Source organism: Brachyistius frenatus, unplaced genomic scaffold (assembly GCF_029030835.1).
Source record: "Brachyistius frenatus isolate BFR_SWC_R1_liver_20210118 unplaced genomic scaffold, ASM2903083v1 Contig_47, whole genome shotgun sequence".
Lineage (NCBI taxonomy): Eukaryota > Metazoa > Chordata > Actinopteri > Embiotocidae > Brachyistius > Brachyistius frenatus.
Window position 1 is genome coordinate 2125813 of NW_027210646.1, and position 23736 is coordinate 2149548.

The following is a 23736-nucleotide window of genomic DNA, read 5'->3' on the forward strand; positions in this document are numbered from 1 at the left end:
ACAAACAATGGCCTGCAGCTGTTTAACTGCCTTTATGTCTGTTTGAAGGGAAGTTATATTTTGAACTGAGGTTGAATTCCCAAATCTCACTGATATTGCACCACTAAAGTTACCAACAGAAGTATAAAAAAAACACAGACAATATTTTGACTTTGCAGCAAAAATAATTTTTAATTTCAGTACGATTTTAGACTCCTAGCTTCTTAAGAATAACGTTGCTTTGTTACTCAAAATGGCCTCTCCCCTCCCCCTCTAATTGAGATGTATTATTTGCTCAATACCAAATGTCCTCAGATGAACACTGATGATAAATCAATACAAGATAGATAATGTAGATAAATACAATCACCACATGAGGAAACAGAAACTGAGGGAGGAGGGTTCCTCTTCATTCGCCTAATGTGTTTGCTGTATAATTAATTTATCACCTGTCTCAGGACTGAAGGAGGTATCAACGGAAAGATATAATGTATTATGTATGACAGTATCAGTTTAAGAAAATAAATAAAAACAGTGTGAGCGGATAAAACAGACTCTACCCTCTAAATTCTGAACAGTCTCCACCGTACAGATAAAAGGATTATTTATGCTTTCAGAGCGAGAACTGGCCCCGTCGTGTTGACAACTCCACTGCTCATTATCTGAATACCAGTCAACCTTTGGGGTTACAAGCAGCTTAAGAGTCTGCACTTTGTCTGGAGGGGGGAAAATGAGACAGAAACCAGGCACAGGACCGCTCATTTCTTTCCTGTACGGTAATGGATCAGAAGACTTGATCGTGGAATAATTGATCTCAACAAGTTTGTAATACTTTCTTATATAAATAAGTAGGGCCATGGCCTTATTTCATGGACTTTTTATTGAACAAAAACTCCAAATTGTGCTGGATCAAGCTTTTCAAACGTAATAAACTTTTTTTTTGATACTATAAACTGTGTAACTTGAAATGATGGTTGGGGGGAAAAAAATTGTCATCTTGGGTTTTGGATATTTATATACGAAGAACTTAACAGTATTTTTTGTTGTTTAATCATCAAAAAAAAATAAAAATAGATGTAAATGAATATTAACTAAAGTCCTAAACCAGGGAACATACAGCCACAAAGCGCGACTGCCTTTCAAAGAGGAATTGTTTTTATACATTTGTCTGTAGCATTGCTGTGGAACAAAATCTGGATGTCTTTTTTACTTTTCAAAATTTGAGCAGATCTGAACATCAGATTCCAGTTAGAAACAGCGAAACAGCCCTAGGATAACTCATTCAGTGCCATGAACATTTACAGCATCCTGACAAATAAAAGTGACATATGAATGTAGCTGACGGCAGCCATCTTTTCCCTCATTTACACTTTCTCATCCCCAACCATGCCCGCCAGTTTCATCAGCAGGTTACCTGGAGTGCCTCCGCTGCATTAAAATCAGTAGGAAACTGCCTGACTTCAACTTCAGAGTTATTCAATTTCTGTCAGGATTACGAAGGATGCTGGTAAAAGGTTGTCAAGTACACAACTCATTGAAGCTTTTATTATTCCATAAGTACAAACAGCTGGGGCTTGCCTCGACAGCAACCCTTAGCTCCTCTACTTCATATTTAAGGAAGGCTTTGTGGTCTTTGGGGAATCATGGTTAAAACCTCAATTAACACACGGGATCATTCCTAACCTGGTGCTTATCATGGGTGAGCATGTGGTGGCTGTGCTGCAGCTTATCATGGAGGCGCATGTGTTCCCCAATCTTAATGATCAGCCGTACATTTGTCCGGTTGGCTTCCCTGCTAACTCTAAAGAGAAGGTGGTCCGTGCAAGCAACGGTCTGGAGTTCTGCGCAAAAGAACAGATTGCAAACTCTTCCAGAGTTTGTCTGTGCTTACAGCTTTTATTCAAGGTTCTCTGAACCTCAGGTGGGAAAATATTTTGCCCGAGTTATTCTGTAGTCATTAGTTGAACCTTTTAAGGAATGTACTTTGTGTTTGGTCTTAATTAAATCTTACAGTCGAGCACAAATCCTATCAGCAGGAAACATTTCTTTACCATGGAAAGTAGAAAAGTATATTTGGAGAGGAGGGGTGTTAATTATGAATTGATGGTGGTCATGAATTTGATAGGTGTTAGATATGATTGTGTACAGTAACAGGACTTCTGCTAAAGATGAAAAAAAGCTTCTTGTCTAAGATTTAGATTATTAAATGATTATTGACTAAAATGTGCCAGTAGATCAAATAATAAAACGTCTATTTACACAAAGTCACAGGTATCTTTGAGAAGCCTTTGTACGTGAAATAACCACGAGGGTTATGGACTTAATGGATTTAACCAAAGGTTTGTGAGCTCCAGAATCAGCCCCACACTAAAAAAAAAAGTTATGTTAACAAATCCCACAATGAAACTAATTTAAAGATAATTTAAACACTAACAACAGACATTACACTGTAAAGATAAAAAGGATAATGTCAATGAAGTTAGCAGAGGAGATTTGGACTAATGAGTGAATCAAAATTTTAAAAAAAACACAGCCATTGCAGCATGCCAAGAGTCAGTGGACCATGTCAGTACAGAAATTTCAATATAACTCCTGGTATATTGAAATTTCTTTGCACCCAACTGCCCCAAGTTGCAAAACATTCAGATTTAATGAATGTCAAACCCCACAGTCCATCAGGAACACACCACAGGCACATCAGAGAGAGCAAGCTGACAGGCCAGTTGATAACAAGGACTCTTGCTCAAAACACAACTGCTCTTGCATAAAATTCACTTACCGCTCTTACCTACAGCCATATACAGTGAAAGCCCAAAAGCAGGCCCAGAGCAGCGAACTGCAACATAGCTGCCCTGTGTGAAACAGCTGATGTACACATGATCCTGATGAAGAATACATCTAGTAAGCTTTGAGAGCCCGGTGTATTTCTGAGGAGGTGGTTAGGCCAAACCAGGAACACAGTACCACAGAGTAATGGATTTCATACGGTGACAGTAAAGAAGAATCTATTAGGATGTCCATGTTGTTCTGTGTCAGCTGAAAGTGCAAGTAGGTAAATGTTTGCCAATTCTGGTTTCTTGCATGTATTTGTATTGTATATTGATGAATACTGCTACAACGGTTATTACACAGTGAATATTATCTCAAAGTTTTTTGTGCTGATGTTTCTAAATTTGACCAGTGTATAAAAGCAATATCTATAAAAACATGACCAATAAACCGCCTCCAGTGTCGCAAAAGCTCTACATCTGCACGATAAACTTAAGCCCATAACTGGCGTCCAAATTTCAATTATAACCGCATGTGTGGAGTAAATAAAAGCCACAGACGTTACGGAGTTCTCTTTCCTGTGGCAGTCTTCAGCACATGAACAAAATATAAATCGGCAAGTAACAAATATTGAAGGGAGGCATCAGGAATGCAGCTGCAACAGGTCTCCAGGTTGCTGTGGCCTCAGCGGCTGACCCTAGGATCATGCCACTCCTAAGGGGAGAGTTAATGAGCATTGTGCTCAGCAGGAATCAACTTCTCCAGTGACTACTAGCCTGGAAACAAGTTCTCCTTCCTCCTAACTTGTACAGTGCCCCTAATTTAGACTGCAACATTCACAGTGTGAGTGTTCTTCAACAGGAGCAAAGCCACATGAACTTCTCAAGTCAAGAGAGGACGGGTTGGGTTTAGAAACAATGAGACCGTCCACGTCCAGCATCATGTGAGTCCGGCAACGTGTGACAACAATGAACCAAAAACAGTGCCCGCTTCAAAGAGGTGGTGGGCAGGTACAGCCTGGGGGGGGGGGGGGGGTTGATATTCTGAGTTGACTGTCAGTCTTACCCTCTTTCAGGTCTTTTCTATCAGACAGCTCCGACAGCTGCGTTCAAAAAGGCCGACTGTGTGATCCAGTAATAATAGGACAGTGCTACAGCTGCAGTTTGGGGTATGTGAGAAACTGAGATAATGATACTTTTTGGGGAAACTGCTGAGTGACATATTGATAATCCGGGAGAAAATGTCAATTTGGGATCTCTTTACCGATACCTTGTGTTGTAGATGTAAAGTAATAACTGGTTTTAAATGGAGACTATGTATAAACTTTCAGTGACAGAAAAGAGGAGAGACTCTAACACAGGCCCTCTCTCAGAGATGTCTCGGAGCCCCAAGAGCTAGAGGGGATTATGTAAGTCACTCAGTATACTGGGTCACCCAGTCGTTTTTGATATGCACTACTCCTGTACCAAGACTACGCTCATTGCAGAGGTTCTCACTTTGTAGAGATCGTGTACGGATGAGCTCCACTGTGATGTTAAAAAGCTATGATGATTTCATTTGTTTATGGCACCAACGGTATACAGTCTACGGCTTATGGTTCACAAGGAAAGGACAACAACAAAAAAAAAGCCACCTGAGATATCACCACTTCCAAGTCCTTATGCTCACAATGCATGGGTGTAAAAGTAAAACTGAATTTATTGAAAGAGCACTATGCAAATTCTGTATTTTCCCTTTAAACCCATGCTACACAGCTCTTCCCTCTTTCAACGAAGGCTAACCTCTAGCAGTTTTATTCCTGTGTTGCTTCACTGACAATAAGGAATAATAAAGAATATATCATTTGTGCAGGTGTATTGACTTTACAAAAACACCAGTGCAAGCCTTGGCAAAAATGATTGCCGCATTTAGCCCTCTAGGCCATTACAAATCCTTGCAACAGCTTGAATGTGTTGATAAAGGCAGCACTGTGAGGACAGGTAGGATATTTGGCTGCTCCACAGCATGGAGTCATTGTTTCTCTGGCAGTATCATATTACTGCCATGGCAAGAAATAAATACAGCTTGTTCTAAGCCACAAAACAGATTTTGAAAAAGTCTGGCAATGGCACTTTGCTCTGAGCTTATGGTGAATTTCTGTTTTGCCTAAACTGTTTTTAAAAATAAGATTTGTTTTTTTTTAGTTATAGTCGCCCCTATAGACATGCTTCCGAAAATACACCTGCTAACAAACTGTTTCATAAAGCTCATACCTTCACTAAAGTTAAAAACGGATGTTAGGTGACGTATATTTCAAAATAAAAGAAAGCAGGTGGGGTGACCTTGGTGTTATTAAAAAATATATGTTTAAAGAAAAGAATACATGTTCTTCCATATTTTGATTTCTTAGATGTGAATGCATATATTTTACTTTCTTATTTCGGCACGTATGAAGAGGTTTTTTTTAAAGTTTTTTTTTTTACTGTAACTTTATTTGAGTTTTGACCGGAAATGATCTTCTTATTTCCGAGAGGTGACAGCTGTAGCATAAAGGTGCTACTGACAAATGTCACCTCGTGCCGCTCACTAAGCCGACTTTACATCTGATTTTATGGTAAAATGAAAAGAGGACGGCCGAGAGTAATCAGTCATTAAACCTGTTAATAAATTATAGCTGCAATAAAAGACAACACTCCCTTGTCCTGGCCGGGCACGGCTAATGTGTACCAGGAAGAGACGCGAACACCTCACCTTTGTGGGGTTACAACACGTTCAATCGGGCAGTTTAGATGGATATAATTTACACTTGACGACCGTATAAGGCGTACTTGTGTGTCAGGTTGATGTCGAAGGGGGACACGGCCTCGAACAACTTTGTTTTGTGGACGATGTCCGGCCTGTTTCGCAGCATCGCCTCGGTGTTGCAAACACCCACCCTCCTGCACCATTTCCGTGTTGTGTACGGAGTCATGTCCACGGAGCCCGTGCCACGTCTATTAAATACACGGGGAGGTGGGGTATGGGGGGGGGGGTTGCCGGATTGTAATGCGAAGACAATAAATAGGATCCAGCAACTTGTAATGAATGGAAAATACACCGTCTCGCGAAACGCTGCGACGTGGTTGCAGGATAACCGGTTAATAAGTGAAAGGGCGCATGACGCGTCTAAATCCACGATAATGTGACGCCAAAACAACACAACTTACCAAGTGCCACCTCGCAGGCTTTGCGCAGTTGTGAATGGTGAGCCTTTTTCACCTCCTTGTCGGCCAGGATCTTTTCCAAAGCTCGTGTAAGGAACATGTTTTTCGTCTTTTTGCCCTCAAACATGTCGCACCGGAATTTGGAGCGAGGTTGTGCCTGGTCCCGAAGGGAGGAGGGCTGCAGACGCCTTGGTTGGAGTTGTATTCCTTCACAAATGTCAGCCGCGGAGACCCTAACAGACAAACATAAATAAACACAGAAGGTGGGGTAAATCCCTCAGAGTGCCATTAACAAGCTGCCTCCTGCGCCATGTTGGAGAGAGGAAACGACGTCACGTACGTTTGAGAACGGCCGCAGTGAGGCAGCAGGGAGAGAGAGGAGGGAGGAGGAGGAGGAGGGAGGAGGAGGGAGGAGAGGGGAGTGTGGTATTACAGCTGAGCCCTACACACAAGTCATGTGTGCGAGCCTACATGTATTAAACCCATACGTAACATCCTGCCGTGATGTATGTAATACATGACACCACCGAGTAAAGCAGCTTCAGCGTTGGCAAAAGATTTTTCTATCTTTCTTCTGCTGGCTAAAACGTGTAACTTTCCCACTGACTCATATATACACATCATACAGAAACTAATGTGTGAGATGTGAGGGCATTCAGCCTTAATAGCTGTACCTGTATTTTGTTTTCAAATTTATTTATTTTTTTTGCCCCTTTTTGAAAAGCTGCTTTTTGAATTTCCTCAGACATAGATCAGTTTACAGGAGAGGGCACCAAACCGAAATATAAAAAAAAAAAAAAAAGAAGATCAAATTGAGTAATAGCCCACTCCTCCATCCACACCCATACGGCCAATAGTAAAAGCAATGGTATCAGGAAATAAAAGACAACATTACATTTGGTGAAATAAACACAAAGTTTTCACAAAGCTGTACATATTGCCTAGATTCAGTTATACACATCTACACAGATAATCGTGTCCAACATATCTTGCCGTCAACCCACAATAGGCTGTGAATTATTTCCCATTGCTCCTAAAGCCTGACTATAATTTGATTTGTTTTTTCTGATGCTATGATCAAGGAAATGTCTTTATACCACATAGAAACAAGAGGACGAGCTTCACTTTTATTCACAAAACACCAACAATCAGGGGCAGTTTGATAAACCGTACCATCTCTTTTTAATGGGGACGTCAGATATGTCATCTGGTAAAGCAAATTAAAGAGAACGGGATCGTTAACAACTTTTTTAATTTATGTTTGCACTATCTGGTATGAACATGAATGCAATTTGTAATTTTTGACAGAGACATTACAGATAGGCTGTATTCAAATATACTCTAAGCTTGACATTTTGACCAATAAAATAAAACAATTTGTGGTTCTCGGGTGATCATAGTGGACGTGTTTCACTTTCACATTTAGAAATATTACCATATTCATATCTATGAAGAAGGCTTTTAACAGGGCCTGAATGTGCATTTTTTATGACACAGCCTGAAAATATATATTTATTTTCAAGACAATGATAATAACAATATTAAAGTTTAACATAATTTTACATTGAGAACTCAGATTTAGTTGTTGCCTTAAATATGAACCTGATGTCAGGTTTTGTCTCACTTTCCTTTACATTTGATCATATGGTCTCTCACTGTATTTGTCTTCATGTGCTTTCCTCTGTCCACCACACTACAATCAATCAATATCTGAAAATTATCACATAAAACATCATAAAATATTATTTTTTTGTAGAAAATTAATGGTTGGTTTCCTCTTTATTTAATATTACCATCACTTTGCTTTATACTTCACCTCAGCTGTGCATACCAACATGTTTAACTTTGCTACACTGCCTTTTACCGACTTGAGTCCAACAGCAAATACAGCCAGGGAATCTGGCAATTTGACAACACAGATTTGGTAGTTGTGGGCGGCACAGTTCACTTTTACTTTGAACTGCCATGCGTGTCAGTTCCACTGTTTCTGAATCCATAAATAAGAGCAGAGTTGCAGAATCTGCAGTCTGGCAATGAAGAGAGAATACTGTACAGAGAGGAGGAGGATCGAAAGAGGCAAACCTATCATTAAAATTATCAATTGAATAAAACAGGTCAGTGAGTTATTCATCATAAATGTCCCCTGACTAAAATTATATTCATAATCAAACATGGCTAGGAAAATGTGTGGAAAACATTTACAGAACAGAAATCAGAGCTACAAATGAGAGAGTTTTGGATTTCTGTAAGCAAACTGTAAATAAATGATTTGCAATGATGTCAACTGTAGCAAGAGACCAGAATAATTGTATAAATTAGAAAATAGTAAAAGCACAATGTACAAATTCGACTAGTAGAGATGACAAAAATTGTACTGTGTTATAAAACAACATTTATTCAAGTCAGACATTATACATTTATTAAAATCTCATATTAAGCACATAACCTGTTCCAAGTAAACATTTCTGACACTGTCATTTATCCATACCTGAGTAATGACATAGTAAGCTACCGAGATGACAGGTCATTCTTTCCAAATTTCAGTCTGCACTAAATTAAAGAGAAAAGAAAATCAATTTAAATTGTCTGGTGATACATTATTATGTACACCAACAAGTTTGCAGTAATAAAGGCATCACTACACTAACATTTAAGCTCTATACTGGCACTTGGTGAGATTAATTTCAAAATAAAATTGCAACCAGGATAAAAATAGGGCTAACAATATGGTTATATTCATTAAAAACAGTCATTAATATAACACATTAGCTTTGTATTAAAAAAAAAAGTGCTGCTGTGTCATGACAGGTGCTCACATGACCACCATTCACTGTTAAAAATATGATTGTAAGTAGAGAGCACAAACACTCCTCAGGACACTAGATTTGAACAGGACACATAAAGGCCCAATGATCTGGATGCTCTCTGACACTGCATGTAATCTTACTCCATGTAAACAGGCTAGTTGCTCATAGGATGCATATTTTTGGCACAAGAAACCCACCACCCTCAGTTAAAATGGACAACTGAACAACTGCAGCTGAACAACCTCAAAAAACAAGAAAACAAATTCCCACTCTGATGGTTCTTTTCAGCTCGTCAACTGATAACATCTGGGAGGAATATGAAATCTCAAAGGAATACGAGGTGCTCAGATGCAGTGTCTCTCAGGCTGCAGTCATATATATGGAAATCTGTTCCTGTCTGTTTCACACTTCTTCAGCAGACCCGACGCGATGGCTTTCACTGCTCTCATAGTCTCAGTGCAGGTCGGGTTGATTTGCGATTCTGGCAGGAGGAAGCCAAAGTATCCTGTGTCTCTCAACTCAAATGCAAATGCGTAGGGGATCCCGTTCCTGTAAGCCCAGTCGATGGAGCTGCCAGAGCTAACATCTGTGAGAAAGTGAAAGAACAATGAGGATGGAAAAAAAAAAACAATGACAACAATAACACCTGACAATAAGCAGCTTTGATTTTAGTCAGGGTGTTTCATTCCTGATGGAGATCCACATGTCTGCATTCAGACGATGCTTCTCTCAACAGCAACATTCACAAAACTAAGTTGATCTTGTATTATGAGTAAGCTTCAATAAAAAGGAGTGATGGTACTCACACAGAGTCGTGGAGGCAGGTCCATATCTGTACCTCACTCCATAGGCGGAGTACAAGGCTGTCACTGCATTGTGAGCTGCAGACTCCTGCAGAGTGAAGGCACAAGGCCAGCTCATCTGTGATATAGTGTATACTCACTCTCAATAGGATTTAATATCAGCTTTGTTGGGTTAAATAACTTAAACATGAAATTTCAAAATAAAGTAGCTCCCACAGATGAACTAAAAACAACTTGTTGATTATTAAGCCACTGATGTCTTACCACACAGTTGAAGTTGGGGATTGTGGCGTACTTGTAGGAATATGGATAAAGCAGCATTTGTGCGTAGGCGTGGATGGATATGTATGCTTTCATGCGCTTCTTGTGCTTGCGCAGGAACTTGGCGACGGCCTTGACTTCCGGTTCAGATTCAGGGAAGGGACCGCAGTAAGTGTCGTCACAGGGATGAGACGAGGCACCCTCATCTGGGGAAGGAAAGAGGGAGAAGAGGCTGCACTCTTATCATCTGATCACACCAGGATGCATTAAGCAACACATTAAGATGTGCAAATCCAATTTTCTTGCTCATGTTTCTATCAGACCTTTAAGAGTAAATGTGAGAGAGGTAAAGGCACTGTGATGTGGATTCTATATATCCTGGACCCAATCCAGTAACAGTGACCAAGCAGGAAGTGTAAAATGATGGGAAGCCCTTTTACAGTGGAAAACACAGGTTGATGTCACCATAGACATACTAGAAGGTCAATGATAACAGAAGCTAAACAGTGACTTTTAAAGAGCTCAAACGTACATTGAAAAATATCTTAACATGTAATTAACTATTGTGGTCAAGTAAATTAAAACCTTCTTTTTGAGCATGTGGTAAAAAGTGTGTGTGTGTTTGTAATATGACTTGTATTGTTTTAAACATATGTTCTTTGCTCCCACAGGGATTTTGTAAAAGCATTATCTGAAATAAGGTCAAATAAAAAAAGACTTGTATTAAGGTGGTTCACTTTTTCAAAGCAAACAAATAAGGTTTAATTAGTGAGCAGTTGAGTTATATATTTATAAATTGTGGAAGCGAGTTGGTGGTCAATATTGTGAAATCATTAGCATGGATTTCTGTCAAGCTTACTGTTATCTCTGAGCTTGTTCTGTACTGTTTTATGCAGCACTGATTAACCTAGCGCTGTGTTTTTACATTCATAACAACTACTGTAAAAGTGCTGTGTGTACTGCCAAGGACATTTTGGTATGTTTTCTCACCAATAATGGGTTCCTTTGAAGAAAGTTCTTCATCATAAACAGGGATGTTAAATTGAGAGCCAACGTGCCCTTGAGGAGACTTGAGTCTGTCTCTGGTTCTCATCTAACATTACATCTCTGTATGTTTGTCTGTCCCACAAAAATATTTGCTGTGTTCTCAGAGCCCCCCTGGACTGTTGATGATTCAACAGAACCCCCAACCAAACACCCACCAGTTGCTAAAAGACATCAAACACATATTACTGTCACTACACACATCATCCACAGCTGGCACTCATTAATAGACAGAACAGAGCACAACATCAAGGGACTACAAGAGACACTTTGCCAAGTTGCGGTGTGTCATTGCCACGTACTGCGTGAGAGATTCACTGGATTTCAGCTGAAGTCCTGCGTTTATTAAACTCACCACACCATTTCACTTTCCAGTTTCTGTTAGCGTCCACTCCTCTGCAGTGGAACTTGTGATTTTTGGACCGTGTCTTCCTCCAGAACCGATCCTGCAGAAAAAAAATAAAGCTGCTGTCTTTGTATATCCACTGACTGTCAAAGTCATCGAATTAACTGCCATCACCAAAATAATCCATCTGTCACTCATTCAGCTCTGAGTAGTAGTTACGGAGACAGTATCTCAGGGTTATTTTTTTACATGCATTATCCCAGAAATATAAATAGATACTTATGAAGAGCTAAAGGCTGCATAGTGACAAAAGAAAATCTATTTAATGCTTTGAAAACATTTCAAAAGCTGTGGGTAAAATATATTTTTTACTAGTTTTTATTCTGGGGCTTGAATTCTGCCGTATTTAAAATAACGTAGAAAAGTACTTTCCCCTTCACAAAATCAGTATGTAGACCTGCAGTACCGTGGTCCAGCTGAAACGATATCCATCCACATTGAAAACAGGCATGACGTAGAAGTTGAGCTGGTTGAGTAGTCGTGTCATCACAGAGTCATACTGGTATGAGTTGATAGCCTGTAATTATAATAGAGCACTGTATAGTTATAAAGCACACTAAACTTCATCTTAACTAATGAGACAAATCCAGATTGTGGTTAGATATTATAGTTGCATGTTACTGCTATGCTATGTCCTAATCATAATGCCGTCTCCTACAGACTCTTTATCTCACACACATCTACAGTAGGTTAATACTCTGACTACACATGAGGTTTGTAGGTCTGGGCACTGGGTTAATACTGCTTACACCTGCTCTTTAACAGACCGAGGGCAAGGTTAAAAAACTTAAGCCTTAAACAAAGATGGCACCCTGACCTCCAGTGGCCTCCCGCAGTTACTACATCACAGCAAATTTAGATTTCAGTTCATGTGTTTAAACATTTCTTTTAATGTTGCTAGAAGTTAAATGATTTCCTCCTTTATTTATCTTGATATCAGTCTGTGTAAGATCTCCTACTGCCATTTGCCTTTTCACTTTGTCCTTCATTTAATTCTGAGTCCGACTTTAAAGAGTCCCCTGCTGGCTCAGCCCATGTAATGGCCCAAGTCATGTATTTTAGCTTCTGTCTCTAGAAGTTAGAACTGAGCCATCGCTAAGATGTTCATTAAAGAAGTGTCTGCAAACAGAACAACTGCGGGGCACAACAAATCATTGTTTTGTAAATGCTATGGTCCAGTAAACCTTGGAAAGCCTTAAAATGTACATGTGCTACTTTTTAGCGGCACATGTTGAAGCAGTTATTTTCTCCTCAACAACAATTCAGTTCCTTATTAGATTTTAAAACATTTCTGAGCATTTACTGTGCATTTTGAACGCACCTGAAAGGTGACTGTATCGCGCAGGGAGAGTTCTTTAAAAATGGCTCAGTGCTCTAAATTTACAGATAGACTTTCCTTTCATTTTCTTGACTTTTTGGCACTGATTGTGTTGCACTGTGTTGCAGATCCCACTCATCTGGCATCTACTAAGTAGTATAAAACAAGCCATTAAATGCTCTTGCTGTTCATGTCTGGCCCATCCTCACTTCAGACGGTACTAACTAAAACTTTAAGGGTGTGTTGGAACTTGTCTAAATGTCTGCGTTACTTCCAACATCTTAACTATAAAGGATGTTCTTAAGTGTTTGCATAACTGGGCGTGAAAAGTGAACAGATGTTGGTGTTTGTTGACAACTCCATATGTCAGAGAGTGCTTGCTGCGACCATCATTCAGGCTATCAGTAAGATACCATATGTTCGTGTTAAGACACTTTTTACACGTACATTGGTGCAAAAGCGTGCAAGAAGTTCAAACAGTGTTTTAATATTTAAATCTGAAACTGCACTACCTCTTTGACAAACCACTGGCAGAAGGCAGGTCCGATCCACTCCCTGGCGTGAACACCACAGTCGATCCACACAACTTTCTTCTGAGGACGACTTCTCTTTCCTAGCTGACAGGACACAAGCACTGTCAAATTTAGAGTAGGACAAGAACACTTGTGCATGCACCTGTGAGTAATTGATGTCTGTGCTTCATGCCATCTCTCCTACCTGAAGCACATAAAGCGGTCTTCCTTCATATGACTTCCCAATCGAGAACATGTTGACCAGGTCAGGGTGGGTTCTGTTCATCTCAAACATCCAGCTCTGGATCTTAGGAACAGAAAATAACACAGGCGAGTACAGGCCCTTAAAAAAATGTCATCAAATATAATGTTTCTGTGAGGTTATTGTGCATCAATCTGTAACTCTGCGTGTGTGGGGTTGTGTTCTTGCCTGCATAATGTGTCTCTGCAGGCACACAGGGATGCATGCGTTTCTAAGTGTGTGTTGCACAGTGAAGGAGAGGATCAAAACTCAGAGGACTAAAGATTTGTGTAGGCTCTCTCCGGATCTGTTTGGGGAATTCATGCTGTTTCTTAGGCTCTGACAGATTCATGAACCAGGAGCCTGATCGACCGGGTAAAATAAACACTCTAAAGCTGTGAAGTGTCTGAAGTAGAGAGCGTGTCTCTTGTGTGAGAGACCACGAGGCTGTGGTAGAGAGGATGTTTGTTTACTTTGTTTGTGCATTACATCAGAGGGCAGAGGAGCATGAGAGATAGTTGGTTAAATGGTGGGCTTCACATCTACCTCTTCCAGAGAGTGGTAAACCTCGTAGTCATACTGAGACTCTGACCTCCGTTTGCGAGAGGAGCGATATCCCGTCTGCTTTTCAATTTCCTTCTGCAGATTGGAGATAAACACCCTGTTGGAAAGAGACAGAGGGAGACAGACAAACATCGTCGTCATTAAATGTCTCCGCTAAAGTTCCCACCTAGTTCAACAGAGACAACATCGACTGTCCTGATCTCTTCCGTCACTGTCTAGTACTCCACATCCTATGCTCATACCAAACACAGACCGGAAGGCATCATGTGAAAAGCCAGCTCACAGGCGAAGAAGCAGGACTGTAGGTTAGTGTTGGATTCATCACTCATTGGAAAACTTCCATCTGGCTCAAACTTCTGGACCATAAAGACCAGACTCCTGTTTTTCTCCCTCTCCTTATTAAAGCATGCCATCTTATCAATGCCAATTTATTTATTATTCATTATATTATGTCTCTTCTTTTAGGCCACATTTACTTAATCTTAGTGTGCTCTCTGCCATTTTCTTGTCTCACTGCGCTGGATCACTAAATCAAATTCTTTTGAACAATGTACATTTGGCAAATAAAGCGAGTCTGATTCCAATTCACATGACAACCGACCACTGTCACATTCTTGCCATTAGTATTTCAACATATTAGTAAAGTTACTGACTGACCAAAAGGCTATGCAACTATTAGTATAAGCTCAAAGATCAACTTACTAGCTTTATAATCTTTCCACAGCATTTCAGTCTTCATTTGGAAAATAGATTTGGCTCATCGTGCGACTTAAGTATGAAGCTCGAGTGCCTGTAGGGATTTGCAACCTGGCAATGTAAGTGGAAGCCTTTTTCTCATCTATAAAGAACTGATAAAATATTTAATAGCTATCAGTGAAACTCAAATGTCTATTGTTGTCACAATGGATTTCAGTGTGTAAACAAAGCACTCACTTTGTTGACTTAGTTTGACACTTACCTGCAGAGGTGACATGTTTGTGTCTCTGTACACTTGTTTCACAGCTCTAATTTGATATGACAACAAGAAATTTACAGTTCATTTGTTAAATAATTTGTTAGAGTAGGTCCCTGTTGACTGCGATGGTATCAACTTGTACAGCTGCTCTCAGCTCTCGTCTTCAAACATCCAAACCAGTTTTCCACATCAGCACTCAACATGTTCGACAGCACAAATGAAAATTAGAAGTTGATAAGTTATGCAACTGCAGTCTATGAATAATTAAATGTGTTGAAAATCAGGTGAGACCATCATTATCTGTTTGAAGACCCCTCTTATGTCCGATCAGACCAGATGCTTCTTCCCCTCAAACTAAAGCAGATGATGTGATCTTTTTTCATAGCAGCCTTTCTAAATTACACTTCTTCATAGGATCCTTTTATATGTATGTCTGTCCATAACTACACCAATAACACAAAAATGATGGATTACTTCCATATAAATAAAACAATACTTTTGTTGCCTCACTTCCTCAAAACCTCAACAAATATGTCCCCTGCACTGTAAATGGTTTTTGAAAAATCCTCAGTCAGTCATAAAACTCTCATCCTCAGAACTACAATTCCTCCCTTAGGACTGAGATGACAATGAGATCTATCTGTGACTGCGGCTGCTTTGATAAAACTCCATCATTTCAACGTTAATTTTGATGAGAGATGATGCAAAGACATGAAAGCGTTGCTTTTTGGAGCAGATTGGAAGAGAAGCTCTGATGTGCTGTGTGTGTGTTTGTGTGTGTCCTAGCTTTGAGGAAGTATGTGGGCTTTTGCATGCAAACTATGTCCAACTCTGCATGTGTAAATCACATATTCTGTGTGGGGAATGCTGGGTAATTGCAACGATCCTTGGATAACAGATGTGTGTCAGGGTGTAGAAATTCTGGTAAGACGGCTCAATGCACGAGAGTATGCGTGAGCAGGCATGTGTGCTGTGGTATGTTTTGTTACTTACCGATAATCGATACCTTCCTGCTTTAAGTGTGCATGTAGACCCTGTGTGTCATTACGTTTCACATGAACATCCACTGTGGCATTTTGGTGGATTAGAGAAATGCTGTTGGGCTGCCAGAAATCCACCTAAAGCAGCACAATGAACATGTTAGATCAGGAGTTACAGTGGCGTAAACGCTCAGCAGGACTTTACAATGAAAGGAACGAGTGACAAGATCAATATCATAATATAATATCACTTGTGAAATTGTTCACGGTCAAAAATAATCTGACAAAATGTCTGCTTTTGGCTAAACAAAATGATATATAAATGAAAAAAATACCTCATTACATGCATGCAAAAATCAAGTCAAGTCAATTCAATATTGATCCACAATATATAATAATATGCTTCTTGATTTGTAGCTTTTTTCACAATAGACACAAATATTACATGGATAGTTACCGCTACCAAATCTCTGAAAGCAAACAAATTGATATTGTCTGGTATGTTGTTAGATGTTGGGATGGTTTTGATTGGCGTGACCTGATGAACAAACTACATACTATTCTTCAGATGTATAATTACTGCCTCGCCCCATGGATTTACAAGGAATGTACAAATCCAACTTAAACTCTCAACACTAATTCTGACATCTTAAATCAGGCCAAAACTAAGAACCGATCCAATAACAGTGCTTTCTTTTTCTAAAGATGTAAAAATTGTAAACTGCACTGCAAAGAAATACATTTTATGTGATTTTTTTTTGGCCCTTTGTGATCAAATACATTGAACAGATAGTGGAAACACTGATTGTTATAATGGCACAATGTCAAGGAATTCCCTCAAAGAAAGTCCTTATTATTATATCTACAGGGTGTTTGAAACAGCATCAAACATTTGGTGATGATGACTGAAAGGTTTAGATAAGACCGAAAGAGTTTAACATTCCTCCACTCTCCTACCTTCAAGTGATGAAGTGAATTTGGGGAATGCTAACGACCCTACGGTGTTAATGGGGCAAAACACACACTGATGGGTGCCATTAACAACCCGGGGTAAATGTCTCTCCCTCGGCTTTGTTCTCTACAGTGTGACCTTGTATTAGCAACAAATATCCTGTCTTTCAGTGCTTGTTATCGGGCCACGATAGTTGGGGCTGTTCGCTTTAGCCCACGAGCTAAACACGGTTGCCAACCAAATAAACACACACACACACCATGTGGTAACTCTCACAAAATAACAGAGGAGGGTAACCAAAGAAAGGAGAAGAGAAGAAGAAAGTGTTTTTAAGCAAACGGGATGAGACTGAGCTACGATTGATACACACAGTAGTCACTGCAAGGGGACTATTAGAAGTTTACTGCTTCTGTTTTTGCAGACATGTATGAACGTACTCATCTGGCTTTCATTTCTTGCATGGGGGCAAAAACATGCAGGCTGGCACACATGCTTGTTAATGTGTCAATTGGTTTAATGGTTTACAGAATGCATACCAGATTAATTGAATTTTGTTTAGAGCCAAAGGGGTCAAAAACCCGCCGCTGGAATGTTTGGTACCCTCGAGTATAATCCCCTTTCTGATGCGGCACTTTCAAGGCGTTTCCAAATGGTTCAGAACCCAAATGTTTCTGCAGTGCTCTTCTGTTAGCAAAACAAATCCAAAACACACATGCCTAAAAGCCACTTAAATATCCCTGGTCAGATAATATGACTCCCCACATTAACATTTTATGGCCTTATTTATGAGCCCAAAAGATGCATTCTTTGTCTGCTTTATACATCTTTTATTACGTGATTGTTTATATGCGAGTGTATGCAGGGTAGCTATAAACTGAATTTGTGTTGGTTTTGGTTGAGTGGCATGGGCACAATAAGAAAGGAAAAGTTATAGTTCAATAAAGAGAGCTGTTTTTTCTTAGGACAGATGAGGTGATGCTGTGTTTCAGTCTTTGTATGTTAAATAAATGAAAACAAGTCAGTTAAAGTAGATTCAATTATTTAAAAAACAACAACATTCCTTTAGTAGTTTAACAAGATATGTAGCATTTTTTTAATGCCGTATATCTGTTTTCTGAGTCCAAACTGAATCAAATCCATCAGCAAAAACCTCTGTAGAATTGTTTTTCTGAAAAAAAGTGAGGATGAACTGTTTAAAGAGAAAATCAAATTCAACTTTTATTCCTAAACAACTGTATTACTCAGTTTAAACAGTACTTGGAACTTTGTCTGTGTCTCATGCTGTTCAAATAGACATATGATAATTTGGATAATAGTAAATCTGTTTCAAGGACTTAAGCCCTGGTATTACTTAAACAAAACTAATATAAGTCCAGAAAGAGACCATCACTAATTCTGTGACGCCATTAAGCCCCCGGATGTTTCCATTAATTTCAGATTGGTATCAGTTTAGAGCTCCGTTATTACAGCTGGAACTATTAGCTGATTAATCTATTAGTTGTTTGTCATGGAAAATTATCAGTAATTTAATAAATTATTTGTGTCATATAGGAAAAAACTAAATGTCTTTGTGTTTGAACTTTTGGTCATAGAAAACAAGCAGTCTGGTGGCATCACCTTCAGCTTTAGGAACTTGTTCTAGACATTTTTATATTTTTTTTTCCCTGACATTTTACAGTATTAAACAGTAATAAATAAAACACTTTGGAGATTGATAGTGAAAATATTAATTTCCTTGCAGCACTGTTTAACAGTAAACACTGTCAAGTTTTTCCAACTAAATTTGAAATGAGGTTCAAGGGTAAAAGCGGGAACTATGATAAAAACTGAGCAGATAATGTAAAAGCAGATAGGTTGTGATAATCATCATTCGTAAGAGTTTCCAAAGACTGAAGTGGAAATACAGCATAAAAGTAGTTATTAACTTGTTGTGAGAATTCAACATGTAGAAAAATCCTCACAATTGATCGGTTTCGAGAGATATTTGCTCTACTCAGTAAACTCAGACAAACAAATTTACTTTAAACCTGTCCCTATTTACAGTTTTCAGAAACCACACTTTATTGGGAAATGTTTACATTTGTCACTTTTTACGAGAATGACCTCCCCACCACCAGGTCTTTGTAAAACCAAAGACTAGCCAAACAAAATCTGATATATAAAAAAAAAAAAAAAAAAAATCAAGATTATAACTTGAACAAATCTGTTATTTAGTTGATAACAGGTCTGATTCTTGATTCACATGTGTAGTGTACAGTAGATACTATTTGACCGCATGCCAAACTGAAAACTTTGACTCTGGAGGCATGGCAGTGTGACTAACCTACTGAAAACACATGTCCACAGCTGTCCAAACAGTAGCTGCCGCAGCCTTGGTTGGCCTCGCAGCACCATGTCCACTATCTTTCCATACATAAAACCCAGGCCAAGTCCTGATCACAGGCCTGGCTCTCCTGATATCCCTCAACGCAAATCATAAACATTGACAGAGTCCTCTTTTGCCCTTTTCTGTCCTTTCCCTGCTTAAAGCTGTGCTGGTCTGGTGTGCCCGGACGACTAAAAGCCATGCAGATGTTTTTCATAAATGGCGTAAGCCAAAACTGACCACACTGCCTGTAGATGCGATTTTAGAGATACTTAGGTCAAAGTCCCCTAAACATCATTTAAATGTATTAATTACATTTAATGTTTTATTTAATCAATTACCTGTTAATTAAAAAAAAAATTCTGCAAGCTTTATTGAAACCCAACAATATTTTCAAGGAAACATATTAATGCAACACAACTGACTAAACTCTCACTAAATTAATTATCTCAGAGGTGGGTCTCTACTTTCCCTATAATCACCATCAGTGTATAGCTCATAGAGAACATTTAAGGAAATAATTAGGTAATTACAGGCACATAAAATAAGCTGCAAAATGCTAATAAAATATTAAATAGACAGTGAACCCCTGCCCATGATAAACAGGTGCAGTTTACACCCATGATATTAAAGGAATAGTTTAACAACTGTGAAAAAAAATCATCATAGTTGTTCGCTGGTCAGCAAAGAGTATTTTACAAAATCAGCATTTTCATTTTGTTAGTTATCACTGCAAAATTATCTCTGTAAATACAAAATAAATCTTTGGATCTTTCATAAGCTCAGTTAACTAAATGCAGAATTCATCTGCAGAGGGATACAAATTCTGGAAAAAATTATTTTTCAGTAAAACCATCCAATTAATCAAAAAAGCTTTTTGGCTATTTGTTGAATGAGAATTTCTTTAGTTGAGGACAGTTCCACAATTATATAATGCATTTATGCCCAACTAAAATTCCTGCTGTGTATTAGCAAACTAAAACAATGAGCACAGAAGGTCACGGCTGCTCCTGACGCTGATGGGTAATTACTTCCAAATGAGTTTGAGAAAAGAGGCGAGGCCTTCGTGTCCTCTAGGGTTTCCCCCTAATCTTGGTATTTAGAAACACATGTTCATATAGTTTGTATATTACTAGACATCCAAGCACTCAGCCCCATAATGAAAAAAGTATTTGTATTTTCCCTCATTTTTCTCAAGGGGGTTCTCATTCAAATGATTGCTGCATGTCATACTAATGGTATCTCAGTCTCTCAGACAGGGAATATGTCCTGACTGTGACAGATGACCACACTCAGCTGCTTGTTGTCTCTCTGTTTTGCCTATCACTGTCCCCTGAACACGGTCACATCACCGCCCACCAGCACTGGGCCTCACTCTGTCACTGCTGTTCAGGTGTCAAAAAAAGACAACTGGGACAATAAGTTAGTGTGAGCTGAATAACAACAGCTATTGGACTTTCAGTACAGTTTAATATAGAACAAGTCAGTACAGTTTGTACATGTTTTGAATTCAAAATTGAGAGAGCAATGTGGAATGAAGGCATTTCTGATTTGGAACACATAAAATACAAGATACCTCATAATACATGTGACGTGTAAGGAAATATAAGAAAAAATAAGTGCCAACCTTAATATGTCCCAGAATTTTCTTGAGGGCTGCGACTTCCTCCTCATTACTCGGAGTTATCCTGAAGACTTGATCGCTGCAAAAACAACAGAGCTTTTCTGAGTGTCAGGTTACAACTGGATTCAAAACACCCTGGAGGTTTTTTACAGAATCAAAGTTCACGATAACAGGCCTGTGATACATTTTTGCTAAGTGCTCATCATTTCAAAAACATCTGGGTCACAGAGTCAAGTAATAAACCTTCCTTTTGTGCCAATTGAAGATGACACCTATAATAGCAGCTGTTAGATGATGAAATCGGTGGTTCCCTTTTCAGAGTCCTATAGATGAAAGGGTTGAGCCCCAGTCAAACAATCTGTGTGTGACATCATTACAGGATTATATGTCATCGTTTCCAGCTCTGCAGGTAGCACTTGGGTCAAGTATTTGGTTTATACAGTAGTAGCAGCTGTATCACATTTTAATACTGCAAATCAGTGCATCCTGTAAATATGGACATACTGTTAAGTCTAATACTAAACTTTTACTCAGTTATGTTTCCATTGTGTGAATCTGTGAAGTTTATCAAATAAAAAGTATGAGAGACACTATGTGTAAGGCAGGACATGCCACAATGTGTTTGATTAGATAAAACAACAGGTAGATGGTTAATGGGAAGTTTTATCTTGCCAAAAATGTATGTATTCAATGAAAAATCTGCGGTGCTTTTGTGGATTTTAAGGGCTATTCACATAACTTCAATTTGAGTCAACTGCAGATAAAAGTGAATGACTTTGTTAGAGCACACAGAAGTTACAGTAAATAAGATTCTTCACATGCTGATCTGCCCAGATAATTGAAATAAAAACTGTAAGCAGAGGCTTGACAGCATTTCTTGCAACAAAACAATGGCCCTCTTTATTCTCATCCTGAATCTTATGTTTGCTTTTACTACGCAGATCACAGTTTCTGGGATTGAAATTAGATCCTACTGGCAATAATTCATTATCCTACATTTTCTCATCTGTATTTGTTTGTCCAATTACCCGTCTGTCTGCCAGGTTTTGTACATGTCCACTTTCTCCTTGAACATCTTCCCCTCTCTTGTTTGGCTTCTTTCAAATTTTTTTTTTTTTTTTTTTTTACAGTGTGTCACAGGAAGTTGGGCCCCCTCTAAACAAAGGTGGCAGCAGGCCATTCTGAGGTTTGAGGAACAAAAGAGCCCGGGTGTCCCACATAAGTGGCCACCCCCTTTCAGTGACAGCAACGCTGTTGCTAAAATACAGCCCGTTTCCATAGCAACAACAATGATAGAAGATAGAGTGAGTAGTTTTTGGAGTTAAAAGCCAATCCGGGAATTTTGACAGATCTTAAACTTACGAAATTGCAGTCAAATATTCTCTCTGAAACATCAGAAAAATATGTTCCCCTAATTTCAATCAAGATTCACTGATTTAAGTAAGTAAGACTTGCAGTTTTGTTTACACCAGTAAGCACAGCCCTACTGTCCAAATTGAACCATTTCTTCATCTATTAGTGATTTTTTTTGTTTTGTTACCGTGTTGGCCGGAAAGAGGCATTTCGCTTCGCATCTGCCAGCTGCAGAGCTTTTCCAAGATAAAACTGTCTTTAAGTTGTCAGTCTGTTGATTCACACACCAGTACCCTCTCTGGGATGGAAGCAATTTGTTTTTAAACCAAGAAGCTGACTGTCAGTAGTGTTTTGACACTTTAATAAAGTTCACTCAGCTTTTCAATTTTCAGTACCTTGATGTTTAATAACATTAATAAGCTCTAATAATTAATTATATGACATTATTGTGCACACATACACGCACACACCGGGCATATTGGGACTTTCAAACCAGAGAAGGTGTGAGAAGTGTAATTTTTGGAATAAACCCAAAATACATGTTTTTAAGAGGGAGGATCAGGGGGTTTCCAGCAGAGATGGTCTCCCTCTGCTCCTACATCAAAAGCTCTTTTGAAACGGACCATAAATATCTTTACATGCTACGGCCGTGCCTTCTTAACTATTATATATGTCCAAGTAGGGGCCCAGGGGAAATGTCTATTTGTCCCAATTGCTCCCAAAATTTCACATCAAAGGACAAAATGAGTGTTGCCACTTTTAGTTTCTAGGTGGTGGGATGTCCCACATTCAGACTCATAAACATTTAGACAGACTGGTAAACCAGGACCTTTGCCAAAATCACTTTTATGACAATTTGTTAATCAATCACAAACAAAGAAAAGAGTTGCTGCCATCTGTTTAAATTTCGAGACCATTATTATGTTCATTGCTGCAAGCATCCCCAGTGTCATCTGTGCATATCATGGTGTAATCTGTCTGACTCTGTACAGCAAAACACGACAGATAGTCTTACCCAAATCCCATCAAACAACAGGAGCAGTCTGGAAAAAAACATAAACTACAATTTTTATATGACGTCTGAAACGGGAAATCTCTCCCAAATCGATGAAGAAGTTGAGCACAAAGATTTTCTTTGTTCATTCTCTCTCGTCAACAATGCTAAAGTCTGCAGACAATTTGTTATACTGGGCTTTTCCTACGGGCTCATCTCTCAATGTGAATGGGAGTCCCAGTAGCCCCAGAAATGAATGGGGGGTCTTTACTCACCCTGCGTAGCGGTTGTTGTAGAGATAGGCACCGACGGAACATAGCACGTTACTGCAGATTGTCACACAAATCAGTAAAACGGAGGCGCTAAATGCTCTCCTATGCTTCAGTGCCATCCTTTGACAGCAGATCAAAGACGGACTATATTTTGCAGGATGCAACCCAACTTAAAAAAAAAAAAGAAAAGAAAAAGAGAGCAAACTTTAAGGTCTGGTCCAGCGCACCGTCAGCAGATTGGCAAAGTCATTTTGTCGCGATGCACCTTCGTGTAGTTCTTCCTCTGTCACAGACGGTGCAAAACGTGCAAAACTCGGTCAGCTGGCACAGGGGAAACATTTACCACCTCTTTGAA

General features: G+C 39.1%; 2 protein-coding genes across 3 annotated transcripts in view; both read right to left on the reverse strand.

Moving 5' to 3' along the window:
* Nucleotides 1–6248, reverse strand: part of arfgef1 (ADP-ribosylation factor guanine nucleotide-exchange factor 1 (brefeldin A-inhibited)) — a 47581-nt gene extending 41333 nt beyond the window's left edge. For both annotated transcript variants that reach the window (XM_069703677.1, XM_069703676.1), the window contains exon 1: nt 5934–6248. In XM_069703677.1, coding sequence (XP_069559778.1) covers nt 5934–6057 — 124 coding nt within the window. In that variant the 5' untranslated portion in view covers nt 6058–6248. The remainder of the gene's footprint in view (nt 1–5933) is intronic.
* Nucleotides 6249–8311: 2063 nt separating this feature from the next.
* On the reverse strand, nt 8312–23736 carry cpa6 (carboxypeptidase A6). The gene is made up of 11 exons (XM_069703467.1): nt 23385–23736; nt 20766–20841; nt 15835–15959; nt 13869–13983; nt 13287–13388; nt 13082–13186; nt 11658–11768; nt 11201–11291; nt 9805–10007; nt 9544–9628; nt 8312–9323 (listed from the first exon to the last, which is right to left on the reverse strand). Exons 1-11 carry the CDS (start codon nt 23498–23500, stop codon nt 9109–9111), a joined length of 1344 nt encoding a protein of 447 aa, XP_069559568.1. The 5' UTR covers nt 23501–23736; the 3' UTR covers nt 8312–9108.

What these genes read in the sequence shown, in the direction of transcription:
- cpa6 (XM_069703467.1), bottom strand. Translation starts at nt 23,500, where the DNA reads ATGGCACTGAAGCATAGGAGAGCATTTAGCGCCTCCGTTTTACTGATT. An exon ending in TACAACAACCGCTACGCAGG is followed by an intron (nt 20,842 to 23,384) that starts GTGAGTAAAGAC and finishes TTGTTTTTGCAG; the next exon opens with CGATCAAGTCTTCAGGATAA. An exon ending in TCCCCAACTTCAACTGTGTG is followed by an intron (nt 9,629 to 9,804) that starts GTAAGACATCAG and finishes TTCACTCTGCAG; the next exon opens with GAGTCTGCAGCTCACAATGC.